General features: G+C 45.5%; 1 protein-coding gene across 1 annotated transcript in view; it reads right to left on the bottom strand.

Annotated features, from left to right (window-relative positions):
* The window catches only part of ZFYVE26 (zinc finger FYVE-type containing 26), a 332,760-nt gene that overhangs the window by 136,895 nt on the left and 176,131 nt on the right, over nt 1-19,734 (bottom strand). The window contains exons 25-27 of the mRNA XM_068127936.2: nt 19,173-19,277; nt 4,702-4,824; nt 4,313-4,489 (exon numbers count right to left, since the gene is read on the bottom strand). Coding sequence (XP_067984037.2) covers nt 4,313-4,489; nt 4,702-4,824; nt 19,173-19,277 — 405 coding nt within the window. The remainder of the gene's footprint in view (nt 1-4,312; nt 4,490-4,701; nt 4,825-19,172; nt 19,278-19,734) is intronic.

Below are 19,734 nucleotides of genomic sequence, written 5' to 3'. Positions count from 1 at the left end.
TTTGATTTGCGGGAGTGGGGGTAGCTCTGCGCGTGCCGACACACTGGTATGGTCGATGGCTCAAGATATCATCAATGCTGTACACCGGGGTACCATCAGAACATCGAAGCATGTCCTACTTCCGTGGGTCATGAAAACGCTCACCGGTAATACAGAGGTCATCAGAATATTGAATCGACTCGGGCACGGATGTTCGTACACAGTTCTGGAAGAAATCGAGACAGCGCTATGCATAGACAAATTAGCAAGTGTGGAGAAAGATACAGTACCACTTCCGTCACATGTGCACCCTTCGGTCCCGACTGTATTAGCATTCGATAACATCGACAGGCTAGAGGAATCGCTGAGTGGTGGCGGAACATCGCATCGCGTCAACGGTATCATCGTCCAACCGAAGTCGCAGTCGTGTTTGCCGCCCCAACCTCCATCGGCAGTATCCAAAGCAGATAAGAAGCGATCTATCCCGTCATCCAGCGATTTAGTTCCAATATACAGCGGTGGGAAACGAGAGGGCCCACCTGCAATCAAGCCTGCAGATCTTTCTGACACTCTTGCAGGCGCAACATCCCTTGCGCAGCGCCGAAATCACGTATGGATTATGACTCGCATGCTGGAACCATGCGACCAGACAATCAGTTCGTGGACTGGTTTCAACATCATGACTAGAGATCGTGTTCAGGTGACGGAAGATGTAGTTGGCTACCTGTCGACTATAAACGCGCCTGCCACAGATATGGCAACAGTGCAAGAAATCCTCAGAGAAGCTCTGAACATCATGTCATCACTTCAGCTTGAGCGTATACCGGTGGTGCTAGACCAGGCACTATTTGCTAAGGCGACCGAAATAGCATGGAAAGATGTCGATCGATATGGAAGAATCGTGCTCATGATGGGGAACTTCCATACCATCTGTAACTTCATGTCGAGCATTGGGAAAATGTTTGGAGATGCAGGCCTTCGGGATGTAGCTGTTGAGTCAGGAGTAATCGCTGAAGGTTCCATCAACAGGGTTCTGGAAGGCAAGCAATACAACCGTGCTGTGCGACTCCACAAGTTGATGTACGAGGCACTAATGCGCATCATTTGGAAGGGCTTCCAGGTGTGGATAGAAAGCAATCATCCTGACAAGGAACCCCAGATTCGAAGCACTGACCTCAAAATTCGCAGCATCAAGGAGGATGTTTGCCACGAGACTCTCGCTGCTGCTCTCGATGATGATTCATGTGTACAGAGCTTTGACATGTTCGCGAAATACCTACATTTTCTGCGAACCAAACATGCAGACCTGGCTCGCTTCTGGATGATGTATATTGATATGGTAGAGACCCTGCTGGGGTTGATTCGTGCGGATAGAGAAGGCGACTGGATGCTTCACTTGGCTTGTGTCAGAAGAGTGATCCCTTGGTGTTTCGCAATGAACAAGGTGAACTGTGCTAGATATCTATCTACCAGTGTACTATGCACAGATGACGCAACTCCACGAAACATGCCCCGAGTTGTACAGGCATTTCAATCAAGGCTACTTCTCCGTACAGCTTAGACCAGGGAATCCATTTGCCAGAATCGCTGTTGATCAGACAACAGAAGAAACAGTAAACAAAGATACGCAAACAGCTGGAGGAACACGAGGTTTTAGTCTTCGACAAGGGGCTGTGTCACGATACTATCTAACTGCAGAAAATCGGGCTACTGCACTGAGGCAACTACGAGAAACTATCCTTGTGAATGGCAGCGACACATCTCACGCCAAGCACCCTGACTTGTCTACTTCTCGCATCAAACGTGATGAGTCTGGCGTCACAGCTATCTGTGATCTACTGGAAAATGACTGGACCAATCCATTCGCCGATGATCCGTCATGTCTTCTCAGTATATCTACCGGAGCGGCTGCGAGGGAGGACGTTTCTAATGACCTACTCAACACCCTGCAAAAGGGGGAAGCGGCGTATCAAAGCTTCCAGAAACGTCTTGAAGAGGGAACAGGCTTTCATGACACATTGAACAAGCTAAACTTGAAGACCTTTGGTAAGATCAAGCAGAAAGTTGTGAAGGGCACAAACAAGGAGATCGTCCTGAGAGCTGACAGACAACTGTTTGCCACCATGATACTCATCGCCAAGACAAGGAACCTCGACATGCAACTTGTCCTTTGTCACCCACTAGGGCCGTTACCATGGTCTTTGGCAAACGTTGATGGGTCAATGAAAAAAACGAACAAAGCTGCACTTGCGAAACACATGGAAGGTCTTGTGGAACCAGCCGAGAACGTTGACAAGCGAAGTGCAACAATAATTGATGCGATGGCTCTCATACAAAAGATGCATGGCGAGAACGACACGTTCGAAGAACTATCTGACCGCATCCTTGCTGCAGCGCTTCACGCTGGTCAAGGCAGTGAGCGCATCGATGTTGTCTTTGACACATACACAGAAGAATCCATCAAAGCAGCTGAAAGGTTCGAGTCAGAATGATCGACGTTGGAAAGTTGCCTGCGGTATTGGGGTCTGGAGTTTGCAGTGCATTGCCAGGGCTTCATGCATGGAGCGGGTGTGACACTGTGAGTGCTCTGGCTAGCCAAGGAAAGATAAAGGCTTTGAAGCTTGTGCAAGCGAATGAGCTGTATCTTCAAGCATTCACAGATCTGGGATCTTCGTGGAATGTACCAACAGACGTCTTCAATAGCATTCAGGCCTTCACGTGTCAGCTGCACGCCAAGAACACGAAGATCGTCGGTGTTAATTCGCTCCGTTATCACATGTTCTGTGCAAAGAAGGGCCAGATCGAATCTGGACAATTGCCGCCTTGTGAAGACTCCTTGATGCAGCATACGCTTAGGGCCAACTATCAGGCGGCTATCTGGCGACGCAGCCTTGAAAACCTACCAGACGTCCCAACACCATCAGCAGGACATGGTTGGGAACTCGATGATGGCGGTTCGCTCACAATCCGATGGATGGCGGGTCTACCAGCTCCAGATGTCGTCTTGAATCTCATCTCATGCACATGCAGAAGGACGTGTCGACCGTCAGATTGCTCCTGCATACTGAATGGGTTGAAGTGCACTGTTGTGTGTAAGCTGCAGGGATGCTCCAACATGGTGCAGGATGATGCTATCGTGGCTCAGGATGCCAATGACTCTGATGGCGACTCTGATGATTAACTTTGTGTGCACTGTATATTGTATAGCATATGTTGTTCTCTATTATAATGCAGGCCAAATTGCCTGAAAATCTTTATAGACAGATAAACGGTTTAGCAAAATGTATAATTTGGAAGATCATACCGGTGTTATTTGACTAAAACATGACATGTTCAATGATACCTCCGCTTGCTTATTAGGAATATACATCGTATGGTGTTAAAATCAGCTCCATACGTCTTTCCAAACTCTAGTAATGAATAATTAATATAATTGGCGGCCATTTTGAAATCCAAGATGGCCACCAAAGTGCAGATTTCCTATGTAACAATTTCCGCCTGCTTATTAGATATCGTATGGTGTTAAAATCCTCTCCGTACGACATTCCTAACTTGCGTTATCGTCAGAATAGATAATGCCAGCGGCGGCCTGTCATTTTATGCCTCTTTACATTTATTTGTTGTAAACTCGTGGTGGATGATATGTTTTAGTTTTTGAGTTATTTTTATAGACAGATAAACGGTGTAGCACAATGCATAATTTGGAAAATCATACCAGTGTTGTTTCACTAAAAAAAAGTACAAGTCTAATAATAAAATATTGAAAAATATATGATTTTTTTTCGATAATTGATTTTTATAATAATTAATCTAAAACAAAATGCTTCATATTATTTTTTATTTAGACGGTACACATCGGACGTATATTTAGTCGTCAACCGCACATCGATAGCTAGTATAGAAGTCCAGATACACGTGCAACAATGTACCCCAACAAATGGGCATTTTCGAGCTGGGTGGTTTCAAAGATGGCGTCCATCCGGGCACTAAGCTACCGTTCTCAGATGTCCATCACACCTTTTCTGACACTTGAGACATTGGTCTAATGGAAAATCATAATGAGAATTACTCCCCCCGCCGGAGCATTACTTTTGGTCTGGCTCAAGGACTACTACTGTGCAGTTTGTACCTGCGTCTTGACCTCCAATTTTAAAAAGTATAAAGAATATATTGTACGATCCGTCTTCATACGGCCTCAAGCATTTGTTTTCATCATTTCATATTCTGCAACATTTTACATTTGCTTCTGCATTTTGAATTGCTGTTCCAAACACGCAACACGTCCCCCATGGAATACAGCAAGTGCCCCCTTTTTCTTCACTTTGCGTCATACCTGAGCGCCAAAACACAGCGTGTGCATTTGCTGGAGCTCATCCGGTGTCAGCGCATCTGCAAAGTTCATCACCAGGTAATTGGCCAAAAATCTTTGTGCCAGAACGCTCACGCTCTGCTGAAGCAACTTGGAGGAGATGTTTAGTCGCTCTTCAGGTGTCGTCAGAGTTTGAAGAAGCTGTCGACAAACAAGATTTCAAACACAATTAAAATAAGTGATCGATGAGATGCAATGAGAGCAATGTGGAAGAGAAATTAATGTGCAAATGTCTTCATTCGAAACCTGCACGTGGGCCCTGCCATTCACATAAGGTAACTTGTATATTCCTGCTTCATCCAATAGATTCCTCTGTTGAGAAACCAAGTGCAAAGAGAGCATTCGTCACATACCTGTTCTGCCTCTTCCTCTTTCTCCTGTTCAATGAGCCAGGTGAGTTGTTTCTCCTCAACACGTGACTGGAGATCAGTTCCGGCCCCACAAATGCGCAGCCAATCACGGCACACGGCAAATTCCTAGCACATCAATGAAACAACAAGCACACGTGCATTCACCAACACAGAAGATAACCATGATCTCAAACAACACCCCAATCGATCACTATTTCCATGGCAACCCACAAAGTGAACACCAGACAAACGAAACACCAGACAGACAAACAACCCACAAACAAACGATGCACGAGTGAAGTGCCCATCGTTCTATCACATGCGCACATCATGTTTCCACGACACAAAGAGCACCTGGAAATCATCTGAAAAAGCAAAGCCCGTCCACATCTGCCTTGTAATCGCACGTTTTCTTCCATGTGCATAAAATGAGGAAAACATCGAAAATATACCACGAAATTAACGATTTTCTGCGATCTTGACGACTTCACCCCAAAGTGAATAAATATGCTTCAGTGATTCAATACGCAAACTCCGCTCAAATGTCAAGGTCAATTGGATGAAAATTGATTTTATGAAACCTTCGCCATTGACCTTTTCATCTGAAAATAAAAACTAAAAACAGTCGGCTACTAGCTTTTCATTGATGAACCAATTCAGTGACCAAATAAACAAATTATTTACATTTCAGGTCAATTGCATGAAAATCGACTATTTGTGTGATGCTGACCTTTGACCTTATGACCAAATCATTAATTTGTATTCTCCATATTCTCATAATAAAGCTTTGTTAAAAATTTGATGACAATTGCTCAAATGGTAAAAATGTTATGGCGCACAGACACACACACACATATATATATATATATATATATATATATATATATATATATATATATATATATATATATAAGTTCAAAACACACCTGGTCACAAGTGTGCCCACTGACCGGGTCCTCAGTCGAGGTCCTCAGCATCATTCCGTTTCGGCCCTTGAACCTCGATACGGTCAGCTAAGGTGGACCAGCAGGGGCACGTACACATCCACATGCAGCAACTGCATCTGGATGCGTACATACCCCCACCCCCAGCCAGTGCAAACTCATACGACAACAACAACACCTCCACATCCAGAATCCACAGCACCAAACAAACATGGTGGAACACTCAAACACCCACCTTTATACCCTTCACCACTCACCAACAAAACACACCAGATCACTCATACAGACACATCCACACACATCACCAACCAACCACCTACCCTTACAACATACACCACTCAACATACAAAAACACACACTCATGCAAAAATTCATTCATGCAAAAACACACACGCTCACCCACTCACTCACTCACACAAAATAAGAAATGATAATAGTAACAAAAAAACCACACACAACCAACCACCTACCCTCACCAACATGAACCACTCATGCAAACATGCAAAACCATTCATTCAAAACCACACCCACTCATGACCCACTCCTGCAACACACACACACACACACACACACACACACACACACACACACACACACACACACACACACACACACACACACACACACACACACACACACACACACACACACACACACACACACACACACAAACACACACACACAAACCTCCATTTCTATTCCGTAACCTCAACCTACACCGTTTGACGTGCCTCCGTAAACTTCCTCCAAATCCAAAATGAGCCCTTCAAGGCAACCTGAGCCAAATTGTCACACATCCTCCTTCTTTCTGTCCCACACACTCCAAGCCGAGCAAGAAATGCAGAAAAGGAATTGCCAATATACCCTCCACACCCCACCTTAAATGGCTGACACGAAACTCGCCAACCCTTCTCCCGGTACTCTGCCTCCGGCTCACTGTACTTTCCTCTCTTCCTCTCGTGCACCTCCTCCATGTTCTCTTCCCAAGGTACAGACAATTCCCCTAAAATGACCTGTCTTGTTGCACCTGACCAAATGACAATGTCAGGCCGCAACCTTGTCACACAGATCTCCTCTGGGAATACCAATTGTGGCTTTAGGTCTGCCACCACCTGCCAATCACAAGCATCTGACAGCCCTCTTGCTTTCCACCTCCTCCTCTTTCCACTTGGCCCTCCTTGACAAACCACACCTCTCCCCCATCAGTCTCCTTCTCCACTCTTCTATCTCTCGACCTCAGCACCTCTTGTTGCACCATCTGCACCACCACCGCCAGAACCTGATCATGTCGCCACCTGTATTGTCCTGCTGCCAATGCTACTGTACATGCGCTCAGTGCATGCTGCACCGTTCCCAAACCTCCACACAAATAACATCTCTCCTCCTGCAACAACCCGCACAATCTCAAGTTTACTGGTGACGGAAGCACATCATACGTTGCCCGCAACAGGAAATTCAACAATATTGGCTCCATCCTCCAAATCTCTTGCCACTTCAACATCCTCACCCGCACACCTTCCCACCAAGTCCAAGCACCTTGCTGTGCCTGACCGACTGCTTTCACATATCTCCCCTCCTCTTCCTTTCTTCTCACCTGCCTCTCAACCATCTTCCTCCTCTCTTTCACACATGCCTTTCCCCATCGCTCATGCTCCATCCACCCCAAGCCATGCTTCCCATGCTGTACCATCCCCATGACCTCCTCCTGTTGCAACCGCTCCTCCATCTCGTCCACCTCTGCTCTTGCATTCCACTTCCGACCTCCCTTCTTCTCTGGGAGAGCATTCTTTACCACTGCATCACTTGAATCCCGCAACATCATGAACTCCCGCATCCTCACCACCTTAATCTCCTCGGTTAATGATGTCAAGGGAAACTGGAGTTTTCCACCCTGGCCATAAAAGGCAATGTTCGTCAAACAGCGAGGCACTCCCAACCACCTCCTCACAAACCCGCTCACCACAACCTCCATCCTCTCTACATGCCCAATCGCAATATCATACATCATCAATGGCCACAATACTCATGGCATCAATCCAAACTTCAAACACCATACCTTCAACTTACCTGGCACACCACATCCATCAATCCTCTTCAAACCTCTCAAAAGCTTGTTTCTGACCTCCTCCACTCTTCCCACATCATTCAACTCCACTGGATACCATCTTCCCAAACTCTTCACAGGGGCCTCGACCAATGATGGAACCACCTCCCCTCCCAGCTCAAACCTGTGCATGTTATCCACCACTCCATGTCTCACTACCATATATATACAAATATACAGTCACGTGAAAAAGTAAGTACACCCCATGTAAAGTTTTGACTTTTTCAACATATTTCAACATACAGCTATTTGATCTCCATTTCAACAATATTGCAGATAAAGGTGATATAATATAACAAATATCATGAAACATTTACATTTTGTAATCCATTGTATAATTTAAATAAACATAAATGCAAATTTCACATGTGGAAAAAGTAAGTACACCCCTACATTTATCACTACTTCAAACACCTAAAATTAGAATCAGGTGCACCAGCTCAGGTGCAAATGATTAGAACAATCGTTTGAGAGGATCTTGGAGGAACCTGTCTCATTTAAACCTCAGACATTTAGTTTGGTTTGTTCTTTGTTGTTGAAGTGTGCGGTGTCACCATGCCAAGATCAAAATAACTCTCTGAGGCCTTCGGAAAGAAGGTTATAGATGCCTACGAGTCTGGGAAGGGATTTTAAAAGATCTCCTTACAATTTTATCATCTGCAAGTGGAGAAGATTCCAAACAACTGCCAACTTGTTCAGGCCAGGCCGCCCCAGCAAGTTCAGCCCGAGAGCAGACCGCAAGATGCTGAAAGAAGTCTCTAAGAACCCCCAGAATGTCATCACGGGACCGACAGGTAGCTCTTGCCACTGTTGATGTCAAAGTGCACGAGTCTACCATTAGAAAGAGGCTGCACAAATTTTATCTACATGGGAGGTGTGCCAGGAGAAAACCTTTGCTGTCCAGAAAGAACATCGGAGCACGACTAAAGTTTGCCATTGAACACCTTGGCAAAGACCAGCACTTCTGGAACAATGTGCTCTGGACAGACGAGTCAAAGGTAGAGCTATTTGGCCACAGTACCAGAAGACATATTTGGCAAAAACCAAAGGCAGCATTTGACCACAAGAACCTGATACCAACTGTAAAGCATGGTGGTGGAAATATTATGGTTTGGGACAGCTTTGCTGCATCAGGGCCTGGGCAGCTCACAATCATAGAATCCACTATGAATTCTTCATTGTACCAGAGGGTGCTTTAGGATAATGCGAGGCCATCTGTCGGAAAGTTGAAGCTCAACCGAAGGTGGACCTTGCAACATGACAATGACCCTAAACATACCATTAAATCCACCAGGGATTGGCTGAAAAGAAAGAAATGGAGGGTTCTGGAATGGCCAAGTCAAAGCCCGGATCTAAATCCCATCGAGATGTTGTGGGGGGATTTGAAACGAGCTGTGCATGCGAGAAACCCCGCAAACATCGCACAGCTGAAAGAATTCTGCATGGAGGAGTGGGCAAAAATTTCTCCCAGTCGATGTTAGAGACTGGTAGACAGTTATAAGAAACGCCTACTTGAGGTTGTTTCTGCCAAAGGGGGCAATACCACCTATTAGAGCCAAGGGTGTACTTACTTTTTCCACATGCGAAATTTGCATTTATGTTTTTTAAAATACTACAATGGACTACAAAATGTAAATGCTTCATGATATTTGTTATATTATATCACCTTTATCTATCAATATTGTTGAAATGAAGATCAAATAGCTGTATGTTCAAATATGTTGAAAAAGTCAAAACTTTACATGGGGTGTACTTACTTTTTCACGTGATTGTATACACACACACACACACACACATACACACACACACACACACACACACACACACACACACACACACACACACACACACACACACACACACACACACACACACACACACATATATATATATATATATATATACAAAGACTTGGCATTTAATATGGCATATTTTTTTTGTGGGGGTGAATTTACTTTTCAAGATGCCTTAGAACCAAAAGTTCATTGGAATTATGTTGAAATTATTCTAGATTTTGTTAATGTGACCTTTAAAAGAAACAGAAACCACATTTGACATTTCTAAACAAATAAATTGATCCTTGAAAGTGATGTAAACTGATATCGAACTCAATTCATGGACAGTACTGTGTTAAACGTCTGTACGTTTTCCAGAAGTATCTCTATTTTGCACATGAGCCAAAATTTTCTTTAACAAAAACAAAAGTTAAATTACGACTGGGATTACGGACAGTAAAATTACAGTTCAGTACTTCGTGTAACCCCCACGAGCATTCAGGAGAGCACGTACACGTTGAGGTATGCTGTTCACGAGATTTGCCAAGGTTTGGACAGGAATCGCTTGCCATGCAGTGACAATAGCCTGCTGCAATTCACGCAGAGGTTGGCTGCTGGTCCAAGTGCTCGATTTGACACGTTAATTCTGCCCACAAGTTCTCTTTCGGATTCATATCCGGGGACATGGCAGGTCACTCCATATGCTCTACACCACGTTCAGCAAGAAAGTGTTGGATCATGCGAGCACGATGAGGCCGTGCATTGTCATCTTGGAAGACAAAGTTTCCTCGAAAGGCTGCACGAGCAAATGGAAGCAATGTTTCTTCCAGAATGGCCCTGTACTTGAACTGGTTCAGGTTTCCATTCAGAACAACCAGGTCAGTTTTGCCCCCTGCATGAAAAGCAGCCCAAACCGTCACCCCACCACCTCCAGCTTGGACTCTTGGCACTATACAATCTTTGTTGTAGGCTTCATGCACTTGTCTGCACACTCGGACGCGGCCATCTTGACGATAGACCAGAAATCTATAGACTCGTAACTGAAGATCACATGATTCCAGTGTCCTGGCTGCCATTGACGGTGCTCTCTGGCCCACTGCAATCGGCGCTGGCGGTGTTGTCTGCTCAGGCGTGGCTTTCTCAGGGGACGCCTGGCACGATAGCCTGCTTGTACCAGTCGTTGGTTGACTAGCCTTCTGGATACAGGCACATTTGTCAGTTGCTGCCACTCAGCCCTAAGCCGATTAGCTGACTTGGTACGGCCATTGCGGACTAACCGGTGCAGCTGGCGATCATCCCTCCTTGTGGTTCTGCGGAGACGTCCTGGCCTCGGTATTGGAGTAGGGACACCCCTCTCAGCATTTCGTTTCAGGATCTTTGACACCTGACCTTGAGTGATGCCATACTGCCGAGCAATAGCACGCTCTTTCATGCCGTAATTTCGTAAAGCCACCACTCCATGACAAACAGCATTGTCGAGTTGACGGACCATCTCCAGAGGAAGCGGCAATAACTTTTGGAGACGTGCAGCAGTTGTTTTCCACTAATACAGAACGCAACAACACTTGTATACCCGAATGTGAAGCCAATCATCAAATGCACCTGTCCGTACATTTTGCCACGCCACCTGTGATACAATCCTGTTGTTGACTTCTTGCTGCGACAGACAATCAGTGACATGGTTCTTTTAACAAATAAATCACCAAAGTGTAAAATAAACTCACCAGATTGATATACTGAGTTAAGAAAGTAAACCTAATTCAAGAAAAAAAATATATATTCCATGTTAAATGCCAAGTCTGTATGTATGTATGTATGTATGTATGTATATATATATATATATATATATATATATACATATATAGTTGCGGATTTGAGAATCCTGTTTGTAAATATGCCCCTCTAGTGTCATGATTCTTGTAAATACCTCCATTTGTGTAAAGATCAAAGGTCGTCCCCTTCGTTAATCCATCGCATGCACGTAGAAAATCATAAGCCCTTCAAAATAGTTATTTCTTATTCTATGTTGTTTAAGGCTCTGTTTCCCACGAGTTGACCCTGCATTGCACCAAATGACATAAGATAGATCCCTCCCACACCCCCATGACCTCTTCAAAGTGCCAGTAACTTTGGGTGGGGTTATTGGCATCACCTTCACCCCAAGACTCCATTGCACACGAGGTCATCTCGGAGCAGAAGGTGGGAGGAGTCAGCAAAGCACCAGGAACAAGGCGTGGCTTTGCCAACGCCTCCTCAAGGGGCGGGATCGATGAGCCCTCGCGACCAATCAAGGCCGAGGCGAGCTCACCGATGGGCGTTTCCAACAGGCCGGCGGCTAGATCGCGACGCGCCTCATAAAAGGGGGTGGGGAAGGACTGCGGAGTCAGATGCGGGAGATGCGGGAGATGAGAGAGATGCGGGAGATGCGGCAGATGAACCACACATGAGCGAGAGACCTCCGATGAGCTTTGAATCCACCGCAGCTTTGACCACCGCAGCTTTGAGCTTTGACAGCGGTTTCGGCCGTGGCTACGAAGGAACGCCGCCGTGCGAAACCGATTGAGGAGGGTCGGCGGCTGCTCACCTCGAGCCGCGCCATCACACCAACCGGGCCCGCATCCATCCCGCCCTGTGATTCCACCTTCTCGTCGGTCCAGCCATCCACCTCCTGCCATTCATTTCTGCTTCATTCCCCATGTAAGTCTGATTGTCGTCTGTCCTTTATGTTATCCCTGGGAATAAGTAAGACTGTACAGGTAAGCTAGTATTGCACTGTGTCTTCTCCTCCTTCTGTCTTTATTTTCGTATTCTTCCTTCTTCCTTGGTTTCTTTGGTCTTGTACATAATAGTTAGTAATAAATCCCTGTTCTTCCTACCTTGCCTTCTTTCCTTTACATCCGTTTCGTTTTAGTGATTTCCCTATTGAATACCTGTGGCACGATTTGGCCAACGAATAAGAATCGGGTCTAGTTTATGTTAATGGTTCGAGCCGCGGCTGCTAATCCGCTCGGCAAATAACATGTTGTCCGCGGTCTCGAACGAGGTTGCTCACCTGCCTCTCTGGAGGGAGCTGGGCAGCTTCAGGACTCACGTCGGTCAGTCGCAGACAAGGGGATTAATCCCCCCTTGGTAAGGTGAAAAGGAGCCGACGGTGAGATCCGTAACAATATATATATATATATATATATATATATATATATATAGTTATGGTTTTTAGCACCTTCACTTTGTAAATTTAGTAGTAAATTTCCTGTGTATATTTCCCCTTAATTGGCTGTTAATTGAAACAAGTGCACCTTAGCTAGTCCATGTACAAGCACGTAGAAAACCATAGAACCTCTCTATAGTTATTTCTTTATTATGTGTATCAGTTAAGGCTGTGTCTCCACTAGTTGACCTTGCGTTGCATCAAATGAAATAAGGTAGAATCCCCTTTCAATTGCCCCAAAACGCCATTGCCGGCAGCGTTCGGTGCCCTTTGGCTGGGGCTCGTTCGACTGGTCCCAAAACTCCATTGAACACGCGGTCAAGCCAACGAACAAGGGCGTGGCCCGCACCTCGTCATCAAGAGGAGGAGTCAGCCAGCCCCGATCAACCAACCAAGAATGAGTGGGTATGGCTCAAGAGGGCGGGGTTATAAAACCCGTTGCATCAGCCCCCACCAAGAGATGCGTAAGGGGCCAGACGAGAGAGAGAGTTTTGAGGGAGGTGCGCTGGACCAGTGGCAGATTCTGTGGAGTGTTGAGAGAACCTCGGAGACGCAGGACGAATAAGAAAGTTGCCGGTGTGAAGCCGAATATGTGGAGCTGCCGGGCTCCTCGATGCCAGCCCGGAGCGGAGCTGTTTGCCGGGTTTTCACCTCGACCCCAAAGCGTGGATCGGAGCGTGTTTGGAGCCGGAGCGCGTTTGGAGCCGGACCTCGATGCCTACCATCTGCCTGGACCCTTCTCTGCCCTCCCATACCATCCTTCCCATTCCATCCCATTCGTGTGAGTGAGTTCGTTCTGTCTGTATTGTCCTGGGGATAAGTTAAGCCTGTGCAGATAAGCTTGCTCTGTGTCCTTCTGCTCCTTCCATTTTCCGTATATTACTTTTTTTTTTTTTTCTTTTTTTTTTTTGTATACAAGGTCGAGGCTCGTGAAAGAGCGAACATTAATCACACAGAAAGACAAACCGACACATAAAACATATAACATAGGGAGCGGTAGACAAGATGGGGAGAGAGGGGGAAGGACACAAACACAACATTTGAGAGCAGGGACCGAGAGACATGGAGACATCGAGAGATCTGAGAGAGGGCGAGGGCTTTGGGGGGGGGCGTGGGAAGGGGGCGGTGGGAGAGGTATAAAACATATGGACACTGCCAGGACTTCCAGGAAAGAAGTTGGAATTTCAAACAAGGTGGATCTGGGGTGAATTAGCGGGGGTAGAAAAGATCAAGGTTTTGGATGGGGGAAGATAAGAGATGGTGGTGAACAGCTGTTTTAAAGACCTGGAGGGAGGAGTGGGATTGAAGGGAGTGAGGGAGTTTGTTCCAGAGGCGGGAGAAAAGAGGAATGAAAGAGTGAAGGTGAGCAGAGAGCCGAGATTTCGGCAGTTTAACCATCAGAGGGTTGCTGGCAGATCTTGTGCGACCTGTAGGAATATTTGGGGGACAGAGCACAGAGAGGAGTCGGTAGAAGACAGAAAGACCACCTACCTGCCTGCGGTGAGTGAGTGAAAGGCCCTCAGAGATAGCTTCATCGCGGGAGATTCCAATAATTCTGAAAGCTTTGGTTTCAACAGCGTGAAGCCGAGCTAGGTGTGAGGCAGGAGCACCGGCCCATAGGGGAGAACAGTATTCCATTGAGCTGCGGATGAAAGCCTTGTATGTGGTGAGGAGCTCAGGTGTGCCGAGGAAGGACTTCGCACGACGGAGGATGCCCAGTCGGCGACTGGCTTTGGAGGCCAGCTTGGAAATGTGGTTTTCCCAAGAAAGATCATGGCAGATAGTGAGACCCAAAATCTTGAGCGACAGAACTTCTTGGAGAGGATTGTTGAGAAAGTAGATGGGAGGGTTGTCCAGTCGATCTTTTCGGAGAGACATAGTAAGAGTGTGAGATTTGTCAGGATTGAAAGACATGTTCCACTTGTTTGACCAGTCTGTGATTTTGTCCAGGTCTTCAGAGAGTGAGGAGGCAGCAGACTGCCGATCTGAGGGAAGAGGAATGGAGCGAGGAATGGAAGAGGAATGGAAGAGGAATGGAGCTCTCTCTGTGCTCGTTTGATTTCTTTTCTTCTCTTTGATTTTGGTTTGTGTAAATAATTAATAAATACCTGTTCCTCCATTCTTTGATTTCTTCTTTCTCATCCGATCGTTTTAGAGATTTCCCCATTGAGTTCCTGTGGTGCGATTTTGGCCAAAGCTCCGCAATCGGGTTTAGTCCCTTGATAAACGGCTCGAACAGCGGGCTGCTAAAACCGCTCGGCAAAATACCATCTTGTCCGTGGTTTCGAGCGGAGTTACCCACCTGCTTTGTGGAGGGATTGGCGGGGGTGTACGGGAATCCCCTGACCAATCGCCTTGGCCAATCCCACCCCACAAGGGAGCGGGGTAGCTTCAGGATCGGTGACGGCCAGTGCAAATAGAAGGGGGATTAACCCCCCCCCCTTTCTAAGGGGAGCGCCGTCCCCGTTTCCGTAACAATATATATATATATATATATATATATATATATATATATATATATATATATATATATATATATATATATATATATATATATATATATATATATATATATATATATATATATATATATAGTTACGGATTCGTCACTTCCGGTGTTCTTGGATACATTTCTGGTTCTATGTATTATTATTATTATTATTGTTTGAGGGACATAGCCATTATTATTGTCAAAAAGTAAAAAGGTTAATGTTAAATGAAACAGGAAACTGGATCGGGAACCGGAAGACGAAGAAGAAGAGGAGGTGAGAGAAGAGAAAGGAGCAAAAAGTCAGACAAGAAGCTGGTTGTTTTGCGTTCTGGATCGAACGTTGTCGAGCAAGAGTCACGAGTGAACTTTGAATTTCCTGGATACAAATTCCTGCGATAGGGGTTATCGCTGTGACTGATCAACCTGGGTGTCAGGTTTGGCATTGGGATTCTGAAGAATCATCGACGGGTCATCACGACTCGAGAATGAGCCGTCGGCCATTTTGATTCGTGCGCTTCGCGCGTCAAGCAAGGTATTAGCTTCGCCAGCCATTTCCACCGCTTTCAGACGTATCTGATGTGTGTGTGTGCACCGTGGCTTTTGGAAGATTAATTTGCGGTTCGCCGACTGAGCCGTGAAAGTTCAGACCTGGAGGGCGCCTTTGGATTTCCCATTCGCCTTGAGTTTGCTTTACGCAGTGGCGCCTTTGGATTTCCCATTCGCCTTGAGTTTGCTTTACGCAGTTTTGGACCACGTGACTCTTTGCGCCACTTCGGCCGCATATGCCTTTCTGCTGTTTTGGCGGTGTGACCGGGCCCGTCATCTTAACGGGGTTCGGGTTTCGATTCGACATCGCTCTAATGATCACTGGAAGGGATCAACTTTGAGCAATAGAGACATTGGGGAATGTTCCTTTTTCACTCATTTGGAGCACAGTGAGTTATCCTATACTAGCTGATGGTACCATCATAAGATGTGTTGATTGTACTTTTGATTGCTATTATTGTTGTATCGTTATTCTTGTGTGATTTTTCATACAATATTTGTTTGTTGATAACCATTGGTGTGGTTTCCCTATTGATTTTTGACACAGAATAACATATTTTTCTGCCATGGCTCCTCTCGGGGCTTGGAGGTACACCGTGACCAGGGGGCCGGGGAGGAGCACGTAACAATATATATATATATATATACAGTGCATTCAGAAAGTATTCAGACCCCTTCACTTTTTTCACATTTTGTTATGTTGCAGCCCTGTGCTGAAATAGTTTAAATTCATTTTTTACCTCATCAATCTACACTCAATACCCCATAATGACAAAGAGAAAACAGGGTTTTAGAAAGTTTTGCAAATTTATTAAAAAGCAAAAACTGAAATATCACATTGACATAAGTATTCCTGCCCTTTACTATGACACTTGAAATTTAGCTCAGGTACCTCCCATTTCTCTTGATCATCTTTGAGATGTTTCTACACCATGTTTGGAGTCCACCTGTGGTAAATTCAATGGATTGGACATGATTTGGAAAGCCACACACCTGTCTATATAAGGTCTCACAGCTGACAATGAGAACAAAAACCAAGCCATGAGGTCGAAGGAACTGCCTGCAGAGCTCAGAGACAGGATTGTATCGAGGGACAGATTTGGGGAAGCCTACAAAAAAATTTCTGCTGCACTAAAGGTTCCCAAGAGCACAGTGGCCTCCATAATTCTTAAATGGAAGAAGTTTGGAACAACCTGGACTCTTCCTCGAGCTGGCCACCCGGCCAAACTGAGCAATCGGGGGAGAAGGGCCTTGGTAAGAGAGGTGACCAAGAACCCGATGGTCACTCTGGCTGAGCTCCAGAGATCCTGTGCGGAGATGGGAGAAACTTCCAGAAGGACAACCGTCACTGCAACACTACACCGATCTGGGCTTTCTGGCAGAGTGGCCAGATGCAAGCCTCTCCTCAGTGAAAGACACATGAAAGCCCGCTTGGAGTTTGCAAAAAAGCACCTAAAGGACTCTCAGACTGTGAGAAACAAGATTCTGTGGTCTGATGAAACCAAGATTGAACTGTTTGGCCTCAATTCTAAGCGTCATGTCTGGAGGGAACCAGGCACCGCTCATCACCTGCCCAATACCATCTCAACGGTGAAGCGTGGTGGTGGCAGGATCATGCTGTGGGGGTGTTTTTCAGCAGCAGGGACTGGGGGAATGGTCAGGGTTGAGGGAACAATGAACGGAGCAAAGTACAGAGATATCCTAAATGAAAACCTGAAACAGAGCGCTCAGGACCTCAGACTGGGACGAAGGTTCACCTTCCAACAAGACAATGACCCTAAGCACACAGCCAAGGCAACGCAGGAGAGGCTTTGGGACAACTCTGTGAAGGTCCTCGAGTGGCCCAACCAGAGCCCTGACTTGAACCCAATCCAACATCTCTGGAGAGACCTGAAAATGGCTGTCCACCGACGGTCCCCATCCAACCTGACAGAGCTTGAGAGGATCTGCAGAGAAGAATGGCAGAATATCCCCAAATCCAGGTGTGCAAAGCTTGTCGCGTCATACCCAAGAAGACTCGAGGCTGTAATCGCTGCCAAAGGTGCTTCAACTAAGTACTGAGTTAAGGGTCTGAATACTTATGTCAATGTGATATTTCAGTTATTTCTTTTTAATAAATTTGCAAAACTTTTTAAAATCCTGTTTTCTCTTTGTCATTATGGGGTATTGGGTGTAGATTGATGAGGGGAAAAATTAATTTAAACGATTTCAGCATGAGGCTGCAACGTAACAAAATGTGAAAAAGTGAAGGGGTCTGAATACTTTCTGAATGCACTGTATATCAGGATGCCATGGAAAAGACAATCATCACAAAGGTTTGAAGAACAAATCAAACATCCGGTATCAAACACGTACCTCGCTGGTATCAAACATACGGTATCAAACACGTAACTGGCTGGAATCAAACATATGGTATCAAACATATGGTATCAAACATATGGTATCAAACATATGGTATCAAACATGCGGTATCAAACACGTACATGGCGGTGCAACCTCGAGTCATCTTCACCTCTCACCGTCTGCTCATGTCAGTCAACAAGGATGTGCTGCACAGCTCACAAATCAGCAATTTTATCTACGAGTTTAAGTGCCGATGTGAAGCTCGGTACGTGGGCCCAAATCAGCAATGTTATCTATGAGTTTAAGTGCCGATGTGAAGCTCGGTACGTGGGTCCAAATCAGCAATTTTATCTACGAGTTTAAGTGCCGATGTGAAGCTCGGTACGTGGGCCCAAATCAGCAATGTTATCTATGAGTTTAAGTGCCGATGTGAAGCTCGGTACGTGGGTCCAAATCAGCAATGTTCTGTGAGTTTCAGTGCCAATGTGAAGCTCGGTACGTGCGCCCAAATCAGCAATGTTATCTATGAGTTTAAGTGCTACATTGTGTCGTCAAAACAAATTTGTACATTTTCTTTCAACACGGAAAGTTTAAAGGTGTTTCCCTGACCGCTGTCCATGGTATGTCTGCACATATGGAGTCCCCAGCATTGGGGAACCCCATCCCCCATCCCTCCAAGGTAATGATGCGAATGGTGAGTCATCGATATTAACTCCGCTCCAGCCAATCGGAGCCAGGGATAGTAGTGACTGAGTCAACCAATGGGCGTTCAGAATACCAATTGCATCATGACGAATGAACCAATCGGTGTCACTTTTACATAGACATGCTTACAAATGCACGATCTCTCACCTGTTGGGCTCTCTGCTGTGAATCACCTTGAGGAGTACAGCATGAAAAGCTTCGGTTGTTGTTATTATGTTGTGTTTGTTTTCTTGTGTTTTAAAGTTCTGTAGTACCATACATCTGTTTAAATAAAGCATAGGTTTGCAGCATCCTTTGCTATTAAATTGGACATGAAGAGTGAGAAAGTGCAAAACCATTTCATGTCCACCCCACACACCTTTGCATCGAGTAGTCCATCAAGTACCACCTGGGGTTGCCGATCTAACTCTGAAACCACATGGGTCCACTCTGTGCAGTTCTCCAAGAGACCAAGATCCAATATCTAGAAAATAAACAACAAAAACAATTCTAGTTTTGTATTTTTAATTATTTTTCTGATTTTCGTAGAATGTCTTTTTCACTTGGACGTTGTGGGTTTCGATGTGTAAATATTGAATGTGATCTGTAACCAACCTTGGTCATTTCCATGAGAAATCCCTTATTGATAAAAAAACAAGACCGGAAGTCTAATAGCGGCATAGCCGGACTTGTAAAATACTAGGGCATGCCCGTACAAAATTATATCCCCCCCCCCCTCTATTTACATGAAATGGTTTGGTCCATTCGCAAAGCCAAATCGGACGGCTTGCGCGGACGGCTAGGGCATGCCCGTACTATATATATATATCTAAAATTATATCCCCCCCCTCTATTTACATGAAATGGTTTGGTCCAAAGCGAACGGCTTGCGAGTACGGTGACAATCCCCCCCCTCTATTTACATGAAATGGTTTGGTCCA

This window comes from Myxine glutinosa, chromosome 9, assembly GCF_964187855.1.
Source record: "Myxine glutinosa chromosome 9, kmMyxGlut1.1, whole genome shotgun sequence".
Taxonomy (NCBI): domain Eukaryota; kingdom Metazoa; phylum Chordata; class Myxini; order Myxiniformes; family Myxinidae; genus Myxine; species Myxine glutinosa.
The sequence above is the reverse complement of the archived record's forward strand: the minus strand, read 5'-3'. Positions and strand labels throughout refer to the sequence as shown.